This window comes from Vulpes vulpes, chromosome 4 (genome assembly GCF_048418805.1).
Source record: "Vulpes vulpes isolate BD-2025 chromosome 4, VulVul3, whole genome shotgun sequence".
Classification (NCBI taxonomy): domain Eukaryota; kingdom Metazoa; phylum Chordata; class Mammalia; order Carnivora; family Canidae; genus Vulpes; species Vulpes vulpes.
This window is the reverse complement of record NC_132783.1, coordinates 23,432,390-23,452,965: the sequence shown is the minus strand read 5'-3', so window position 1 is coordinate 23,452,965 and position 20,576 is coordinate 23,432,390. Positions and strand designations below refer to the sequence as shown.

Genomic DNA, 20,576 nt, shown 5'->3' with positions numbered 1-20,576 from the left:
TTATGGAACATAGTCAATTAACAGATAAAATCATTTTTCTAGATAGTAATTCCAAAGGCATTGTCACGTCAAAAATATATGGCCAAGGGGAATGATAGACAGGTATCTGCTTGTTCTTACACATTTTTTTCTTTCTAATATAGGTATCTGTGTATATACAGACCCCTAAGATCCTGTGTGGAAACTTCCAAATACATTGACCTGGAAAAATCCATCCAATAACTTTAGTTCAATAAGGCACCAGGATTAGTTGAACCAAGGAATTTTCCTAGAGCCCAGTGTGTGGTTTCTACTCTCCTACAACGTTTTGAACACTTATCATATGCCAAGCTCTGTTCTAAATATTTTATAAATATAAATATAAAAAATTTAATCCTCAAGCAACTACACTAGATGGTCTCTATTAGCTCCATTTTACAAATAAGGAAACTCACAGAAAGTTTAAATAAATTGTCAAATGCAGGAGACAGGGTTTGAACCCAGACAGCCTAACTCCTAAGCCCATGTTTGTAACCACTTGACCGTGAAGTAACCTTTTCATCTTTCCTACCCTCATCCTCATTTCTGTCCCCAGAGCCATCAGGTTTTCTCGTGGGATTTACACTGGGAGTGAGAGGATAAATCTCAAGGCATTATATCAATAAAACCAGTTGCTAGCTTGGAAATATTTACAACGTGTACAACTAAGCTTTATACTTCAATAGATTCTTCTAAGGTCTTACTGTGTTTCTTTACTCTCAATCACTGACCCAATTGGATTATCTCAGCAGAAATTAGAAAGTGTTAATCTACTGTAAACTGACTCAAGAAGAAGAGGAGGAGAACTGCAGTTTTTATTTCTAAAAATAGTCATTTATTATAGTTGTATTAACATGATGTCCTTCTTGCTTTCCACTACCTTAATCTTTATGCCAGAAGGTAAGCCCCAGTGAACTGTGGAGTTTTGCAGTATTCTAGGGAGATTTCCTCTGTTCTAAGATAGAGGCATTCTCTTACAAATGTTGGGAGAAGGGGTCATAGTCTATTCTGTAACTATTCGTCATTTCACCGACAGTGAGTTAATAGTCATCTTCATCTTTTGACCAAATTAAATTCATTTTTTATTTCATTTCTACATTCCTTAATAACTAATGATGAGGAATGTGATGTATAAAAAGGGTGTGATCTAAGTTCAGTCCCTTTTTCTAAATTATTCACGGGTCTCTACTAGTACAAATATCTTAATATTTTATCAAATAGATACTATTCTCTCTTTCTTAAAGATTTCATTTATTTATTCATGAGAGACACACACAGAGAGAGAAGGCAAAGACATAGGCAGAGGGAAAAGCAGGCTCCCTCTGGGGAGCCTGGTGGGGGACTTGATCCCAGGACCCCGGGATCATGACCTAAGCCAAAGGCAGACACTCAACCACTGAGTCACCCAAGGGCCCCAAGTAGATACTGTTCTTAAAAATAAAATAATTTTTATTTCAATTTTTAAAGTACTTTAAAGTACTTTAATTTTTAAAGTAATTTTTATTTGAAAAATAACTTATTTAGCATTCTAATGAATATCAAAAGTGATAAGGAAGGTTCCATTTGACTTCAATTCTTGCAAACACAACTTTCTAGTGTAGGAAAGAAGTGACAAAAATCCCCAAACAATTTTCACTATTATTAACATCTTGTACAACTAGAGAAATAGAATTTCTTTGTGAAGAAACAAACATTTAATTCCCCTCATTGTTACACACAAGCCAAAATTCACTAATTCTGACCGAAAAATTGGTAGAAATTAATCAAGTATTTATTCAATTTCTGTTAAATTCTGTAGTGTCAACCTAAAGATGAGAGAGTCTCCAGCTGAAGCCTGAGGGTGAGCTGAGGTAAAATGGAACCTGGGTCACCCTACCCCCTTTTTATTGCTAATTGGAAAAATTAGGCACTAAACTCAGATTATTCATTTGAATAGATTGATGGAGGGTATTGATTTCTCCATGTAAGACCAAGGCATGACAGGGATTAAATATGTTGGTTATTTCAGGGGCTATTTCTTTTTAGTTTTTCCTTCTAGAAAAAAAGGTAAATTTTTTCATGTTAACAGTGATCATAAATATACCCAAATATTTACTATGGGAATGATCTCATAGTAGTTTTCTAAAGATTGTGGCAGGCATTAAGTGCTGCCTGCTACTGCTATGGATGAAATGGTGTCTCCCTCCCACTGCTTTCCTGCCTTCTTACCATAAAGCCCTCTCTGCCAATATCATCATGTTTGGAGATAGAGCTTTTGAAGGTAATTAAGTTTAAATGGGATCATCAAGGTAAGGTCCTAATCCAGTAAGATGGATGGTCTTGTGAGAAGTGGGAGAGATCTGTATGTGTGTACATACATGCATTGAGGTAATGCCTTGGGGCACACAGTGAGAAGGCAGCCACGTGCAAGCAGAAAAAGAGCTCTCACCAGAACCTGACCATGATGATATCTCGAACTCGGAATTCTAAAATCTGTGTTCTCTCTATATCAAAGACCTTGGCTTAAATATGAAACTCAAATGCCTGTGATCACTTACATTTTCTAATATTACCAATGTATAATATAAAGTATATAAGATAAACTTTTGGGAACCGAGTCCCTTTCAAAGAACATTAACAAATAAATTGATAAAGATTTTGTCATATAAAAACCCTTGAGTAGACATAAGGACATATCTCAAAAGCAATATGTGAAAGATGAAAAATGTTCAACTTGTTTTGTCTTAATGAACTATTCGAAATAAAAATTCAGCCCTTCAATAGAGGCAACTCTCTAGTGGAAAAACAACACTATCTTTATATAAAAATCTTTTTAGCAGAATATCGTAGGCTCTGTAAAACCCGCTGAGAGGTAGGCAGCACCCAGGAGAAGAAATAGCTCTGGTAAGAAAAGGAAAGTCTTCTCCTCTCCCTAAAGGCTATAATACTTACAAAGATGAAAAAAAAAAAAAAGAACATATTCCCCTTACAAATTGAATATGAGTGGTCTGCAAGGTCCTAACAACCAGGAAATGAGTTTGCTATTTGTTAGCATGTCTCTTGGGCTAAGGATGGAAGGGTACAACATGGTATGTGAGGAAGAACATGGCCTTGTGATGAAGGCAGGCCTGGGTAGGAATCTCTTGCATGGTTTCCCTATGTATGACTGGACCATTTCTGAGACTTCCTCTGTCCCCATTTTCATCTCTGCAGCCTGTTGATGATAAAAAATATGGGCCTTGGAGTGCTGTGAGAAAAATTTTCTTTATGCATGAGAGATACACAGAGAAAGGCAGAGACATAGGCAGAGGGTGAAGCAGGCTCCCTGTGGGGAACCTGATGTGGGACACGATCCCAGGACCCAGGGATCACGACCTGAGCCAAAGGCAGATGCTCAATCACTGAGAAACCCAGGTGGGTGAGGCATCTGTGATGTTCCTAGTGTGGTTCCCAGCATGCATCCCGCATATTTTGGTCTCCCATACTCACTTTGGTTAAATAAAGAGAATGGTAACTAGTCTGCATTTTTAAAATAATGACATGGGCCTCTATCAAGAGGAAGAGAGTCTTTCATATGGACCTCATGCCAAGGCCTGGACATCCTTTTTCTCTTTGGCCTCCTTATGACATCACCACCCTCGAAGTTACATCTATGGGCAATTTCCCTAGTCTCAAATATATTTTACTACTATCTTTGCCTCTGATTTTTTGATAGCTATATTTCCTTCATTTTTCAATTCGCTAAGCGTTCTGATCTATTTGTTACCAAGCAGACTGGAGTTAGTTGTTCACTCAATGTAAAGGAAGGGTTGCTTTCAATAGTGAAAGAATCTAGGTGTTCATGGAATGTTGTATGAAATTCAGGAAAAAAGAGAGAATAGAAATGGTAGCACCACATAGTGAATAAAAGCCTGTGCTTTGAAATAAATAGACCTGATTTCAAATGTAGACTCTGTCCATTACTAATATGGTAACCTGGGCAGATCCATTAGACCTCTGAGCATCAAGGTTCTCCAATATAAAAATACTCCCATCTCACAGGGTCGTTGTAAGGTTGGACAAAATTAGGTACATAAAGTTTTTTAGCATAGTATCTGACATGTAGTAAGCCCCTGATAAATTACTATTAATGTAACTCAGATGAGTATAGCATTTTGCCAAATTATTACTAGCATGTCTTACCTATGACATGGCATAACTGGGATCTAGGGTGAAAGCAGTAAAAAAAAGAGGGAGTTAGTTTTTTCGCAAGACCATAGCTTCTTGATATTTTGTTTGTGGGAGTGTTCTTTGTCTTCCATGTTTTGTGAATAATGCAAACAGAGATGGAGTAAGTAAACAGGTGACCTTCCATGAACTGCTCCCAGACGTTTATTGAGCAATCATCATGTTCTAGACTGGATATTCGATGCATTTGTGTTCAGGGTTGAGAGGAAAGTGCACACAGTCGATTCTTTCTCCTAGATTCCATCTATCTGCTCCATCTTTTTTTTTTTTTAAAGATTTATGTATTTATTCATGAGAAACACAGAGAGGAGAGAGAGAAGTAGAGACACAGGCAGAGAGAGAAGCAGGCTCCCTGCAGAGAGCCTGATGTGGGACTCAATCCTGGGTCTCCAGGATCACGCCCTGAGCTAAAGGCAAAGATAAACCCCTGAGCCACCCGGGTTAACCTGCTCCATCTTTCCTTTTTACTAAACTGCTAAGATAGAGCCCTGATACCATCCATCAGGACTATGGCCTCCCCTAACTACTCTCCCTGCTTCCACTCTTGCTTACCCATCCATCTATTATCTAGCAACAGTCAGAAAAATTTGCTAGAAATATAAATCAGATTTGGTCAGTCCCCTAGTTAAAAATCCTTTGGCAAAATATTTCCACTTTTTTACCATGGCCTGTGAAGACCCTGTGTGACTAGACCCCTGAGCATAGTATCATATCTGATAGCATGGCCTATGCTCTGGGCTCTAGTCAAATCAGGCTTCCCTGAGCCCCTCTCTCTGAGGGGTCAGATTGTACCCACGTAGGCCTGCAAGTCCCTCAGCCTCGACGGCTCAGGCACATTGTCTGGGAATGTGGCTGCTTCTCTTCTCATAGATTTGGTTTTAATGCTCCACCTCAGAGAAGCCCTCCTAGACTATTCCTCTCTAACACGTTCCCACCCTCTCCGCACAGCCCCCTATCCACCTTCTATCAGCAGCACTAATCATTATCATTCCCCCTCTTATTTTGCCATTTGTAAGTCCCAGGCAGGAGAGACATTGGCCTGTCACATTGGCAATTGTATTTGCTGCAGGGACATGACACAAAACAAGACCTCCAGAAGTACTCATGGAATGAAGGATTCAAGCATTGGCAAACACAAAAGGGAAAAAATGTAATGTTTTCGTATAGTAAGGGTTAATGGGAATGCAATTTTTTGGAGAATCACAAGAGCACGAAACATGGTACACCTACTTGGTATTAGACATCAGTAATAAATCGCTGTACAAGAAAAGCTGCCACTTCTTCCTCCTCCAGCCTTTCTTGAGCTCAACGGGACCATGGATGAGCAGGGTACGAGTGGCACCCTCAGATGATGTAGTGCTTTCGCTGTGGGTGTCCACCTCCACAGACGAGCTCTTCCTACAACACATCAAACACAGAGCAGCTAGTTACTGGTCAAATACACAATATAGTTTAATGCCAAGTTTCAAGGTTCACACAACACTAAAATGTAGTCTCAACCCCCAAAGCAGAGCTCCAGAGCTCAGAATCAGGGATTCCTGAGTTACCGAAAGCTATAGAAAGTGGTGAGGTCACTTGGAAAACTGATGCAGAGGGAGGACAGTTTCAAGGACAAAGCCCTTGGGCCTGCCAATACTTAGAGGTGTGGTGGAGAAAGAAGCAAAGCTCATTGTGAGCCATTAGGTAGGCAAAAGCCAAGAAGCCAAAGGTAGAGCACATTACAAGAAGGTGAATGAACAACAACAATAAACAGGACAACTTGTGGCCTAATATAAAATAAAACAACGTGTGAAGAATCAATTACAAATTGCTTTTATGTTAAGATAAAATGAAGATAACTGAAGATCCTGGAAGTTGACCCCCATCTTATCTAATTCAATATTCAAAATTGGGGTAAAAATTCTCAAAGATCAGCAAAAATATTGGAAACCTCAGAAAGTTTCTGCACACAAGAGTTTAGCTATTCCTTGGCTGAGCTCTGACAGGAATTCCTGGTCAAAATAGGTACTAAAACAACACAATTGAACAGAATGTAAAAATTCTTTCATAACTAGGACAGGTATTTTCATAGACCCACTGAAAATTCTGTCTCATGGAGAGAGAGAGTTGGCTCTCTCGTGGAGCCAAGAAAGTGTCTCCGCCTCCCCCAAGGATGTATAAAGCCTGCTCCCTTCTGCTCAGCAGCACTGAATCTTAAGAACAGGAGCAGCTTTTCAGGAAGCTGGTGCTGAAGTGACTACTTAGTTTCTATGTATTAGAGGAAACAAAAGAAAACAACAGTTCCTGTTATTGCCGGTCTGTTTGGATGATCAGAAATAGTGTATCAGAAGACTACCTCATGCGCTGAAGCCTTGAATGACCACCTGTGAGCTCAGCATGCTTTCTGATTGACGGGAACATCCTTTTCTCTTCAATTCGTGGGACGGGAAATCAAGGGAGTCTACAGCACTTGGCAGAGTACTGTCAACTGCTTGAAGCCTCAAGATTCCGCAGCGGTCCGAGGTCACTGCCATTATGATGTCACAGATTCAAAGCTCATGCTGTAACTGCCAAACTGACATACTGGTTTCCTTTTCTTGGCCTCCAAGTTTTGATTTTTTAAAAGTAATCATTTTATTTTGAGATAACTGTAGATTCGTTTGCAGCTATAAGAAATAACACAGGGAGATGACATCAGTTTTTTTTACAGATGGAGTCTTCCAGAGACACTTCCATCACCACAAGGGTCCTTCCTATTCCCCATTTACAACCACACAAATTTCTTTCCCCCTCCACCACCTCCTTAATCCCGGGCAATCACAAAATCTGTTCTCCATGTGTAAAAGGTTGCCATGTCAAGAATGTTATACAGATGGGATCACATAGTTTATGACATTTGGGGATTTGCTTTTTCCCATTTGGTGTAACTGGAGATTCATCTAGATGGCTGCAAGGATTCACAGTTCATTTCTTGGTGTCCCTTAGTAGTACATTATGATATGGATGTATCACAGTTTGTGTAACTACCTGTTGAAGGAGTTCGAAGTGTCTGCAGGTTTTGGCTGTCACTAATAAAGCTACTATAAACATCTGTGTACAGGTTTTTGTGTCAGTGTGAAGTCTTCACTTCTCTGGGCTAAATGCCCAGGACGGGAAGAGCCAGGTCATATGCTAGCTATTTTGTTGTTGTTGTTGTTGTTGTTGTTTTTATATTTTTTTCTTAGGAACTGTCCAACTGGTTTCCAGAATGGCTGTGCCATTTCACATTCTCCCCAGTACTGTATGAGTCGTTCAGTTTCCCCCCATCCACACGAGCATTTGGTGTTGTCATTTTTTATTTTAGCTATTCTGATAGCTGTGTAGTGTGATATCTCACTGTGGATTTCACTTGCATTTCCCAAATGGTTAGTGATACTAACCATTGATTTGCCACCTGGACATCTCCTTCAGTGTCCAAGCACCTACAGGAGCCTGTTAAAAACATGTTACATGAAGACAGTGTTCCCTTTCCACTAGGAAACTGATGATTTTACAGATGATGAGGCTCCTGCGCATACAGGTTGGGCTCTGAATCCAAGCAGCCGTGACGTAACATGAAGGATTCAAATCCAGCTGACTCAGGAGGTCACGCAGCTTCCTGTGAGGACCCCCCACCCCCACTCTTCCCACATGGACAGTGTCTTTCTTTGACAACTGTGGAGGACTGAAATTTGATCCTACAGACAAAGTTTGTGGTTTCTCTTACAGGCTCCTGTAACAGGCATGTGAAAACCTATCTTTTATGCCCCACTAGACTCTAGGGACCTCAAGGAAGGAGTCTATGTCTGATTTATCATTAAATTCTCACAAACATTGACGCATCAGAGGAATCAAAAAATTCTGTATTGAACAAGTGAATGAAATAGTTTTCTGGCAGGGATGGACAGGGGAAAAGGCATGACATAAAATAGTCTTTGTCTTATTTACTTTATTCATTCAACGGATAGTGTTTGAACCTGTACTAGGAGAAAGGCACTTGATAGGTCTGGGCAACAGGGAGCCAGGCCCAAGTCTCACAAAACCAGGATTTAAGTGAGGAGGGGGGAAGACAGATATTAAACAGAGAATGCCATCAAGAACTGCCTAACACAGCCTCTGGGAAGTACTGCAGAGGAAAATTAAAGAGTGAGATGAGAAATTTAGAGAGGGACTTGACACCTGATTTCAATTATGGAGAGGAAGACTTCTTTGACGAGCTCATTTGAAATGACCTTTAAAGAATGACTTGGGACTACACAGAAGAGAGAAAGAGGAAGAAAGGGGCAAGGGAGGGAAGATACATTTGTCAGTTGAAGGGACAGAATGTGACTAACTGATGTTTCAGAAACATGGAAGACTTTGCTGGATTGGAGACACAGGCAGAAGGTACAGGAGAGTGAAATCGGCCTGTAAATTAGGTAGAGGTGAGAGCACAAGTCCTGGTAGTCCTTTTAGACTTTATTAAGGCTTCTCATCTTAAAACCAAACTAACACAGAAGTGGCATGTAGATAGTGGCCTCCAGGCTTCAAACCACTTTTATTAAATTTTTATTATTTATTTTTTAAAATAAGTTGATTTTTTATTGGTGTTCAATTTACCAACATACAGAATAACTATTTTATGTATTTGAGAGAGAGAGAGAGAGAAAGAGACAGTGCATGGGCACAAGAGGGGGAGCAGAGAAAGAAAGAGAGAGAGAGAGAGAGAGAGAGAAGCACAAATGGTGCTGAGTATGGAGTCTGACCTGGGGCTCTCTCTCATGATCCTGAGATCATAACCCTGAGCGGAAATCAAGAGTCAGAAACTTAACCAAGTAAGCCACCAGGCGCCCCTTCTCACCACTTTTAAAGGACAAGTGCTAGTCTGGCCATGCTTGACTGTATTCAGAACCATGGAGGCTCATTGGGCAACACTTTCTGGCCTCCCATCAAGCACCTGTCAAAATCTATTTCAGGTAAAAAATAATCTATTTCAGGTAAAAAAATATAGGCAGATTTCTCTCTGCACCTTCCCCAATTCTCAGAATATGTCCCATTCTCTGCGTCTCCCTTCAGAGAGGTTAGAGATTTAGAGGCCAGGAAAACTTCTCTCCTTTTAGAATCTCGTCCTGTTGATCAATTCTGATATGCATCAGACTCACTTGGGAGGCTTTTCAGGCACTCATTCTGAAACTGCCTCCCCCAGAGCTTCTGATTCATCAGATATGGAAAAAGCTCTTTGAGTGATTCTTACATGTAACCAGGATGGTGAGTCACTGGTTTTAAGGAATTAATTGAGAAAGATACAGTTTTTGATAGCATCTTCTCCTTGTAGTAAAGCAAAGGAGAGAAAAGTTTGCCTGAGAAAGCTAAAGGGAGCTTTCTTTTACCATGTCACAGTTACCTTTGCAGTAATAAAGCTTAATTTCTTCCATAATACCATTGTGATTTATTTTAATTTGATGAATGAGCTCTAAAGAGAATAATAATGATGGGGTCTGTTTTCTTTTTTCAAGACTTTATTTATGTATTTATTCATGAGAGACACAGAATGAGAGAGAGAGAGAGGCAGAGACACAGGCAGAGGGAGAAGCAGGCTCCATGCAGGGAGCCTGACGTGGGACTCCATCCTGGGTCTCCAGGATCATGCCCTGGGCTGAAGGCAGCGCTAAACCACTGAGCCACCTGGGCTGCCCGGGTCTGTTTTCATCTATTTCACCGAACACCTATGTTTTCACCCTAAATATCAAATAGAAGAGATACTGTAAGGTGATCTTTATGCCCATAATACCGTATTATTGATCTATTGTCCATTTTTGTCAATACCATACTGTTTTGATTATTACAGCTTTGTAATATATCTTGTAATCTGGGACTGTGATACCTCCAGTTTTTTTCTTTTTCAAGATTGCTTTGGCTATTTGGGGTCTTTTGTGGTTCCATACATCCTTACGAATTACTTGTTTTAGTTCTGCGAAAAATACTATTAGTACTTTGATAGGGATTCCATCAAATCTGTAGATCATTTTGAGTATGGAACATTTTATTAATACTTGTTCTCTCATCAATAAGCATGGAATATTTTTCCATTTGTGTTGTCTTCAATTTTTTTCACCAATGTTTTATAGTTTTTCAGTGTGTATATATATATATAGGTCTTTCACTTCCTTGTTTAAGCTTATTTCTAGGTATCTTATTTTTGGTACAATTGTTAATGGGACTGTTTCTTAATTTCTTTTTTTGCTCTTCATTATTAGTGTATAGAAATGCAGTGGATTTCTGTATATTGGTTTGTATCCTGTGACTTTCCTGAACTCATTTATCAGTTCTACTCCGTTTCTGGTAGAATCCTGAGGGTTTTCTACATATAGTATCATGGCACCTGCAAATAGTGAAAGTTTTACATCTTCCTTACCCATTTGGATGCCATTTATTGCTTTTTCTTGTCTGATTGCTGGGGCTAGGACTTCCAGTACTATGCTAAATAAAAGTAGTGAGAGTGGAAATCCTTGTTTTGTTCTTGACCTTGGGGAAAAGCTCTCACTTTTTCACCATTGAGTATGACATTAGCTGTAGTTTTTTCACATATGGTCTTCATTCTGTTGAGGTATGTTCCCTCTAAACCTACTTTGTTGAGTTTGTATCATGAATGGATGTTGTACTTTTAAATGCTTTTCTGCACCTATTAAAATGATCATCGTTTTTTACCCTTCTCTTGTTGATGAGATGTATTATGTTAATGGATTTGTGAATATTGAATCACATTTGCATACTAAGAATAAATCCCACTTGATCATGGTAAATGACTTTTTTAATGTATTGGTGGATTTGGTTGGCTAATACTTTGTTGAGGATTTTTGCATGTATGTTAATCAGAGATATTGGCCTGTAGTTCTCTCTCTCTCTCTCTCTCTTTCTCTCTCTCTCTCTCTCTGTAGTGTCTTCATCTGGTTTTGATATCAGGGTAATGCTGCCTTCACAGAATACATAGAAGCTTTCATTCTTTGTTTTTTGAAGTAGTTTGAGAAAAGTAGGTGTTAACTCTTCTTTATATGTTTGGTAAAAAAAAATTTTAAGTATTTTATTTATTTATCCATGACAGAAAAAGACAGAGGCAGAGACAGAGGCAGAAGGAGAAGCAAGATCTACTCAAGGAGCCCGATGTAGGCCTCAATCCCAGGACTCTAGGATCACAACCTAAAGGCAGATGATCAACTGTTGAACCACCCAGGCGTCCCTACATGTTTGCTGAAATTTACCTATGAAGCCATCTGGTCCTGTACTTTTGTTTTCTTGGGAGTTTTTTTATTACTGATTTGATTTCACTGCTGATAATCAGTCTTTCAAATTTTGTATTTTTTCCCAACTCAGCATTGAGACGTTATATGTTTCTAGGAATTTATCCATTTCTTCTAGGTTGCCCAATGACTTTGCATATAATTTTTTCATAATATTCTCTTAAAATCCTTTATATTTTTGTGGTATTGTTTGTTATTTCTCCTCTTTCATTTCTTTTTTTAAATAAATTTATTTTTATTGGTGTTCAATTTGCCAACATACAGAATAACACCCAGTGCTCATCCTGTCAAGTGCCCCCCTCAGTGCCCACCACCGAGTCACCCCCACCCCCCGACCACCTCCCCTTCCACCACCCCTATTCATTTCCCAGGGTTAGGAGTCTTCATGTTCTGCCTCCCTTTCTGATATTTCCTACCCATTTCTACTCCGTTCCATCCTAGTCCCTTTCACTGTTATTTATATTCCCCAAATGAATGAGACCATACAATGTTTGTCCTTCTCCAATTGACTTATTTCACTCAGCATAATACCCTCCAGTTCCATCCACGTCGAAGCAAATGGTGGGTATCTGTCATTTCTAATGGCTGAGTAGTATTCCATTGTATATATAAACCACATCTTCTTTATCCATTCATCTTTCGATGGACACCGAGGCTCCTTCCACAGTTTGGCTATTGTGGACATTGCTGCTAGAAACATCGGGGTGCAGGTGTCCCGGCATTTCATTCCATCTGCATCTTTGAGGTAAATCCCAGCAGCGCAATTGCTGGGTCGTAGGGCAGGTCTATTTTTAACTCTTTGAGGAACCTCCACACAGTTTTCCAGAGTGGCTTCACCATTTCACATTCCCACCAACAGTGTAAGAGGGTTCCCCTTTCTCCTCATCCTCTCCAACATTTGTGGTTTCCTGCCTTGTTAATTTTCCCCATTCTCACTGGTGTGAGGTGGTATCTCACTGTGGTTTTGATTGTATTTCCCTGATGGCGAGTGATGCAGAGCATTTTCTCATGTGCTTGTTGGCCATGTCTATCTCTTCCTCTGTGAGAATTCTCAGGTTGTACTACAAAGCTGTGGTCATCAAGACAGTGTGGTACTGGCACAAAAACAGACACATAGATCAATGGAACAGAATAGAGAATCTAGAAGTGGACCCTCAACTTTATGTTCAACTAATATTCGATAAAGGAGGAAAGACTATCCACTGGAAGAAAGACAGTCTCTTCAATTAATGGTGCTGGGAAAATTGGACATCCACAAGCAGAAGAATGAAACTAGACCAATCTCTTGTACCATACACAAAGATAAACTCAAAATGAATGAAAGATCTAAATGTGAGACAAGATTCCATCAAAATCCTAGAGGAGAACACAGGCAACACCCTTTTTGAACTCGGCCACAGTGGCTTCTTGCAAGATACATCCACGAAGGCAAAAGAAACAAAAGCAGAAATGAACTGTTGGGACTTCATCAAGATAAGAAGCTTTTGCACAGCAAAGGATACAGTCAACAAAACTAAAAGACAACCTACAGAGTGGGAAAAGATATTTGCAAATGACGTATCAGATAATGACAGGAAATTTGCATCAGCTCTCAATGTGGGTAGGAGACTCCTGATACTTTACAGAACCAGATCTTAGGTTTTAGACAGGCTGGGAGTAAGAGTCAGGACTGTGAAAGTCTAATGATTCCCCTCCTAATGTCCAGTGGTTCACATCTCTTTGATAGATACCAGGCTATGAATTTGTGGCTAAACATTTCCACTGCCTTCTAAGCTTGATACCCATCCTGGATCAGTATTATGAGTAATTTCTATCCTGATTCTGGCACTCTGGATTTTCTACTACCACTAATTGATCTCTATAAAGAGGGAAAAAAGGGAAGCCCAGGCCTTGGCAGTTGAGTGTTCACGCCACTACCCTTTGCTGCCCTCTACTGACCATATCTGGAAATTACTTTTAACCTTCCAGGTCCTTGTCCCAAAGCAGATAGAGATACTGCAGTGAGTGAAACCAGGCACACAAAATTTGAGATGCACCAAAAAACTAAGTAAAGAAGATATGATATTTTAATGTAATATTTTTAGAAGTCAATTTTCAAAAAATACATGATGAACAAAAAACCGAAATGTACCCTAAAACAGTACTACTAGCTTATATGTACAAAGACCCTGCCATCCATTTTTCATTCAAGAAAAAGGTCTAATACCACAGTGGAAAATCATGCTACCAGCGCTGATGAACCTTTTTCATCACTCGCATATTTGGGAAAAAGACCCAGAAAATTTAGAATAAACCAAAAAAAAAAAAAAAAAAAGGTGCAAGTGGAACAGATATTATAACAGTAGACTCCTGAGAAAAACAAGAGAACGGAAAAAAAAATTAAGAAAACAAAACCAACAAACATCTTTAGAGTCAAGAAGCCAAAAAAGAGGTGGCTACAAAATAAGAACAAAGGCAGATAAATATTTCTTGTATATTAAAGGTATCATCGACCAAATTGAATAGAAAGTCTTGAAGATTGAGTTCAAGGAATCCTATTTGACCTTGACACTTGGAACATTCATCTTTCAGTTTTCCTGACCTAAGGTTACCCTTTTTTTTCCTCAATAACTAGACCTATTTAGTCCTTCAGTAAGGAGAAAATTAATCATTGGAATAACAGAAAAGCTATTTTAATTGGTAGAATCAACATACAAACAAAGCTTGGAAGACAACAAGTGTAAAAGAGAATCTGACTAATATTAACACTGATAATATGAAATACTGGAAGTCTGAATATTAAAGCAGCAGAGAGATATGGAAGATAATGTCACAGATTTTTCTCACCTATTTATTTATATAGCAAGAAATCAATTATATACCGTGTAAAATTGATGTAACAAAATAGAGTTTAAATATACTCTTTAAAATGATAATCACCAGAAATATCAAAGCAATGTAACTGGAAAAATGTAGACATGGATGGATCAAAGAAATAAGTTTCTCATCTTCCAATAGATGCTATCTAAGGTTGATAAACAAGATAAAAGGAGAAATCAAGTATTAACACATATTTCAGGGGTACTGTGATAACCACCAGGAGAACAGAAAGTACTTAAAAACAGGGAGCTGGAAATAAGTCGGGGAACAAGTTCAGGCTGAGAATTTACTTTTCTCTTGGTATCATTCTCTACTGCTTGATTTTTAAAACATGTGTATGTATTAAATTTAAGTTTAAAAGTTAGAAGAAACAAAACCAACTCGACTTTTTGCAGCTGCAGCTCTTGGCACCACTTCCTTCCCATCTGCAATCTCTCTCCTCACACCAGTAGTCCAATCCTATGGAGGCAGGAAGGAATAAGAGACTAGAAAAGTTCCTGTCCTGGGGATCCCTGGGTGGTGCAGCGGTTTAGCGCCTGCCATTGGCCCTGGGCATGATCCTGGAGACCTGGGATCGAGTCCCACGTCGGGCTCCCAGTGCACGGAGCCTGCTTCTCCCTCTGCCTGTGTCTGCCTCTCTCTCTCTCTCTCTCTATCATAAATAAATAAAAATTTTTAAAAAGCTTCTAAAAAAAGTTTCTGTCCTGAATTTAAGTTTTTTGGAATATTTTTGTTTTGTGCTTGGGTTCTATCTTTTCAATGTGCAACTCTGGAATACTAACTTTTGACTACTTTAATCTGTGATATCTAGATCCTCTTTAAAGTTTTGCTAAACTTTGTTATCCTTCTTTTACTTCTTGACAAAAGACTAATCTTGACTCATTGCCTCTTACTGTGATCACAGTATTTTATTTTCTTAGAATCTTGATTCTATCCAACTACTGCTTTGCCTGGCCGAACTCAACCTGCCTAGGTAGGAATGAAACATCTATGGAAGAGAGATGACAATTATCATTTTCAGAAAAAATAAAACTTCATATACTAGTAAAACATAGCACTAAGGGAGTAGGATGATGTTCATTATCCCATTCCTCATGCATTTTAAGAGGAGAGTGTACTTCCCTGTCCTAGAGAGAACAGACTTGGGAGAATGTGAGAGGAGAAATTCTCTCTAGACTTGTGGTCTCACAATCTTGTACCAAAGTAGCCAAAACACGAGACACAAGACACAAGGAAATGAAGAAACCAGAATACCTATCTACATTTTTGAAGAAGGCAATAATGTCTCAAATGTCACTCTCTGAGAGAAAGTAGGTAATATATATGGGAGACCACTGCACACATCACCAAAACAAAACAACAGCAAAAGCAAAGGAATACCTATATTAAACATGGGGAAGCACAACTATTGATGGGCACTTTCTGCTCAGTCATACAGATTCACAGGCCATGGATTCAGTGCTGGTGCAGCTGGCTGGCTTGCCACCGGACCTAGACCAGGTCCTCACTGTCTCCAGCATAGGTGCTACTAAGTTATCTGCTGTGCTCCGATAGCAGTATCAGATGACATTACATAGTCACTTAATTGGGGTACCACAGTTTTGTTTGTGACAACTTCTATAGTGGACAGTTTCTTTTGTGACTGCTGACCCCTTGGAGACTAGAACTAATTAGAGATTTGAAGCAACTTTGAAGAGGCTGAAGAAGCTATACTCATTCCTGTGAAATCCCAGGACACAGCTGCAGCTATAGGAACCTCGGCTCTAAGTAAAAGTCTCTGGCTTACACTGAGCCAATTGTATAAAATGGAGAGTGAGAGCATTTGGACTTTAAATAAAAGCTCCATGAGCTTTTCCTTGCAAGGGGATTTAGTTTGTGGGGAAGTTGAGTAACAAAAATCAGTTTCATATTGTTCAAATTTGGGACATTTTCATATTGATATAGTTCTCTGTATTCATTTCATAAAATCTGGTGAGCTATTTTGGACAACATGACTGGGCATAATTAGTGATAAGAAATAGAATTAGAGAGTGAACTTTCAGCTTAGTACTATCTGACTCATGGTGCTAGTCTTTTATGGGCAAAAAGCAAAATGCCCTTCAAGAAGTCCCAGAAGGACTCTGTGTAGGGAGAAGCAGACATGGGGTCTGTGTGAGCACAGCAGCACTGTGAGCATGCACCACTCGGCTGAGAGGGACAGCTGCCTGGTCCCCTTCTGATGCCTGAGTACAAAGGGTTATGACATTGTTTCTCAGCCTTCCATCATGCGTACACCGCCTTCATGACTTTTCTACAAATACATGTTTTTAAGTATTCAGCATGGACTTTACAATCTTTGCTCAGGGTAATATGTGTTAAAACATGTTAGGAAAAAAAAAACAGGTATCTTTCTGACTACAGATGAAAATGCATACATAATTAATAAAACTGAAAAAAAAATGCCTGGGAGTATGCCTACTTAAAACAACTCACATGATGCCAGTGGAATCCACAATGTAATATATTTAAAAAATTAAAAAGCTGGCAAGCATTAGGAGGGATGCGTGTTATTCCCCTCTTCAGGATTCGACTCCAATCCTGATGACACAACATGGTGTTGGAGAAGAGATTTGGGGTCGCTCTCTTCACTTTCTCACACCATCCCAAGCAACGTAGAGCAGACCTTTTTAAGACCTATAGAAGCTGTGTAGAGCTTTTGTACTTAAAGAGTTTCTTGGTCCCCTATTGGAGTGGGCTTGAGTGAGGACAACTGCAGTTGTCTGGCCATCCCATGGCTTGTTTATGGAGATGCAGTAGCAAACCCTGTTTTTGCATGACGTCTAAGCCTCTACCCAGCTTTACTAGGGAACCCTATAATTTGGATGATAACATACATTTCAATTGCCTGCTGTGTCCCCTTTCTCGAACTGGTTCCAACCCGTAAAGAAGCCCAAATTCCAACACAGCATGTAGTTACATAAACAAGTGAAAGAATGAGAGAAGAAAACATTGATGGAAGAAAATGCATGCTGCTATTATACAGCAAAAATACTATGTATATATAAACATTTAATGATAGCTTATTTTGAAAAAGTGTTTTTTAAAAAATGAATGCAACTCAATACTCAAATAGTGTTGAGTTCTCCTTCCCCAACTTGCAGGTACAGTCATGTAGTATTCCAGTCTTTCTGGCTGAGTCCCTGCAGCTGGAGCAGGGCACCTTCCGCTGTTGCCGAGTTTCTGAAAAACAATGAGAAAGAATATTGGTTTAGGGTCAGGCCTGGGGCTAGATCCTGGATGTCTGAAGTTCAGCAAATTACCTGGCCTTCCTGAGTCTCAGGTTTTATACGTGTAAAATGGGAATAACCCCTCTAGATTTGCTGTGAGGATTAAGTAATAATGCATGTGAGTCAGTGACACTGCCGTTCAGAAAGAAATTCAGATCCATGTCTAGGTATCCACTGGGTATGTCCATAACTAGATAGTTTTGGAAGAGGTTTGAGATCTTTCCCTTGCATGGATAGTGGAGTATGTGTGGTCGTGCCTATAATCAGAGGCTTTTGTTAGCACAGATAAAATGCCAAAACAATAAAGATTTTGATGTCATGTGTTCCTTTGTGCAAACAAGCTTGCCTAGCAAAATGGTGCAGATAAACACAGATGAATGGAATTTATACAAATAAATGAAAATTATGTTTCTCTAGTATAAAAATAGATCAAATGGTAAGAGCACAAAAATAGGTGAAATGGTAACATAAACTGACTTTTGTAATCAGAGGGTCAACTCTTGACATTTTCCTCTCTAAGCTTTTTCTGATAGTTTTGTTGCTAAGGCTACCATGTTTTTGACAGATTGGAAGAGGACTGTCAACTCTAATGAAGATTAAGTAGATTTCCCAACGAGATTTTTTAAAAATAAACATCAGTTAATGCTGCTGGCTTTCAAAGCCATATTCATGAAGAATGGAAAGATCTTTAAAGAGTTGCTCTTAGAGACTCCTAAATCTGGGAAATGAACAAGGGGTAGTGGAAGGGGAGGTGGGTGGGGGGATGGGGTGACTAGGTGACGGGCACTGAGGGGGACACTTGAAGGCATGAGGACTGGGTGTTATGCTCTATGTTGGCAAATTGAACTCCAGTAAAAAATAAATAAAAAATAAATAAAAAACAAAGATCTGCTCTAAGAAGGTGTAACTAATAAAATTTGAAATTTAGCAGCATTTCTATTCCATAGTTATTCCAACACACAAGTTTTTATCATGGTTACATTGTACAAAAATAACTTAAAACAGAGCTTTACATATTTAATAAAAAGATGAAGATATTATTATTTACAACTTTAGCCAAAAATTAATTCCCTAAAGAGTAAAAGGTTATTTAATGAACAATTCTTTTGACTGGTTGGGAAAGTGTTGCACAACGGTTCACAAATTCACACTTGATTTATTCTTTGAACGATATAGATAACTTACAGGATTCAGTCCTCTGTCTTTTGGTTCCTGCCATTAATTGGTTAAAGTCATCCGAGGACAGTGTAATTACAACGCTCCCAAAGAAACCTGGAGTTTTGTAAATACAGTAAATGGAAAGTAATGTGTTATGGACATTCAATTGCTAAAAGGATGTAAAAGGGTAGGAGCCATTAGGAAAGGTGAATACACACTTCTCTTGATGTGCTTGCTGAGGAGCCAAATGAGCTTCTTGATCATGGACAGAAGAGACCACCTAAAGTTTAAAAAATGTAGAGCTGTTTGTGTGTCCATTGATCCTGCAATTCTACTTGTGCACTAAAGCAGGAAAATTAAATGAAAAATTACCTAGCCAATACACGTGCTGTGTTTTCTTCCTCTGATGTCTTTATATCTTTGTAGCCAGAAATCCCAATGTTAATTTCGAATAGGAAAGGCTGAATACTAAAGTTAAAAGTTCACCTTAATTTGAATATTGTAGCATTAGTGACATCTGATGGAAAACGAGTTACAGGGTAGCATTATTTAGGTATCCTGATCTTTCTATCACTTTCATCAGATTTTCGCACAGCCCTCTCCCCACGTCCATGGGAAGAGTGTACTTTCTGGCCCCATTGAAGTTTGGCTTAGCCTTAAGACTTACCTGCATCAGTGGAATATGGGCAAAAATGTCAGTGTGAAAGTTCTGAAGATAAGCTTTAGGAGTCCTGGTGAGCCATTGCCCCTTCAATAATAGAAGGAGACACGTGCCCTGCAGATTTGCAGGGGCAAAGAAGAAGACAAGCACTCCAGATAACCCACAGACTACACGGGAAAAAATTGTTATTCTATGGTTGTTTGTGCAAAAGCCAATTAATACATGAGACTATTACACACCTCTGTGTGAATTCCCATGGAAGCTTGACTCCTCTCTCCAATTGATGACACTGGGAGAAGATTCCTGGAGACGTGTGGTTCAGTCCCTTCTGGGGCTCTATTTCAGACCCGGATAGGCCCAGTCGGAACATGTTTCCATTCCTCTACCTATGGTAAGCAAAACTGAGTCAAGAGTCCAGGGCAGGCCCATTAGGTTCTCTTAGAATCTTGGGTTCACTGTATAACATGGTGTGGAAGTCATGTAGGGCTTTTTTTTTTCTTCCAAACATTTATTTAAATTTTAATTAACATATAGTGTAATATTGGTTTCAGGAGTATAATTTAGTGATTCATCACTTACATATAATACCCACTGTTCATAGGTCATTTGCAATTCTTACATCTGTTGATTTAAATATCTTCCTCTTAAGGTGGACTTCAAGGTATAGGAAAAGAGGGCAGGACAAGTTTAGATGGAGCCATAGGCTAAAGCTTTTCCGGTTGAGCTTTGCCAATAAAGCTTGTAGCTTGGCTCCCACTCAACTCTAATATATGTACTAGTAGGAGTCAGTAGTGGTATAAGCCACGAAGTATAAGTGGTAATATTAGGACTTTTTAATTTGGCGAATAAAAACAACTGACAGAAATTTAAGTATTGTCCGTGATCTATTAAGAAAGTTGCTACTGGTGAATATTTTTCAGGGAATGACCACATTATTTCTGGTTATTTAGCAGAGGCATTTAGTGTTTCCTAAAGCAGTTACTGCTTTCTAAAAAGAATTTCAAACTTTTGTCCCAAAAGTAGGACCAGATTTTTTAACTCTTCATATTTTTACTGAACTTCCAGTTCTGCTTTCCTTCTCAACCTAATGTTTCATGTTTAGAGGTTACAAACAGCACAGAATTTAAATGCTTT

At 39.1% G+C, this 20,576-nt stretch overlaps 1 protein-coding gene across 1 annotated transcript in view; it reads right to left on the bottom strand.

Annotated features, from left to right (window-relative positions):
- The window catches only part of LOC140598721 (rho GTPase-activating protein 20-like), a 40,149-nt gene extending 21,987 nt beyond the window's left edge, over window positions 1-18,162 (bottom strand). Inside the window, exons 1-4 of the mRNA XM_072757247.1 lie at window positions 17,657-18,162; window positions 17,462-17,576; window positions 6,560-6,869; window positions 5,455-5,622 (exon numbers count right to left, since the gene is read on the bottom strand). Of these exons, the coding sequence (XP_072613348.1) occupies window positions 5,455-5,622; window positions 6,560-6,624 (233 nt within the window). The 5' untranslated portion in view covers window positions 6,625-6,869; window positions 17,462-17,576; window positions 17,657-18,162. The remainder of the gene's footprint in view (window positions 1-5,454; window positions 5,623-6,559; window positions 6,870-17,461; window positions 17,577-17,656) is intronic.
- Between the last annotated feature and the right edge of the window lie 2,414 nt (window positions 18,163-20,576).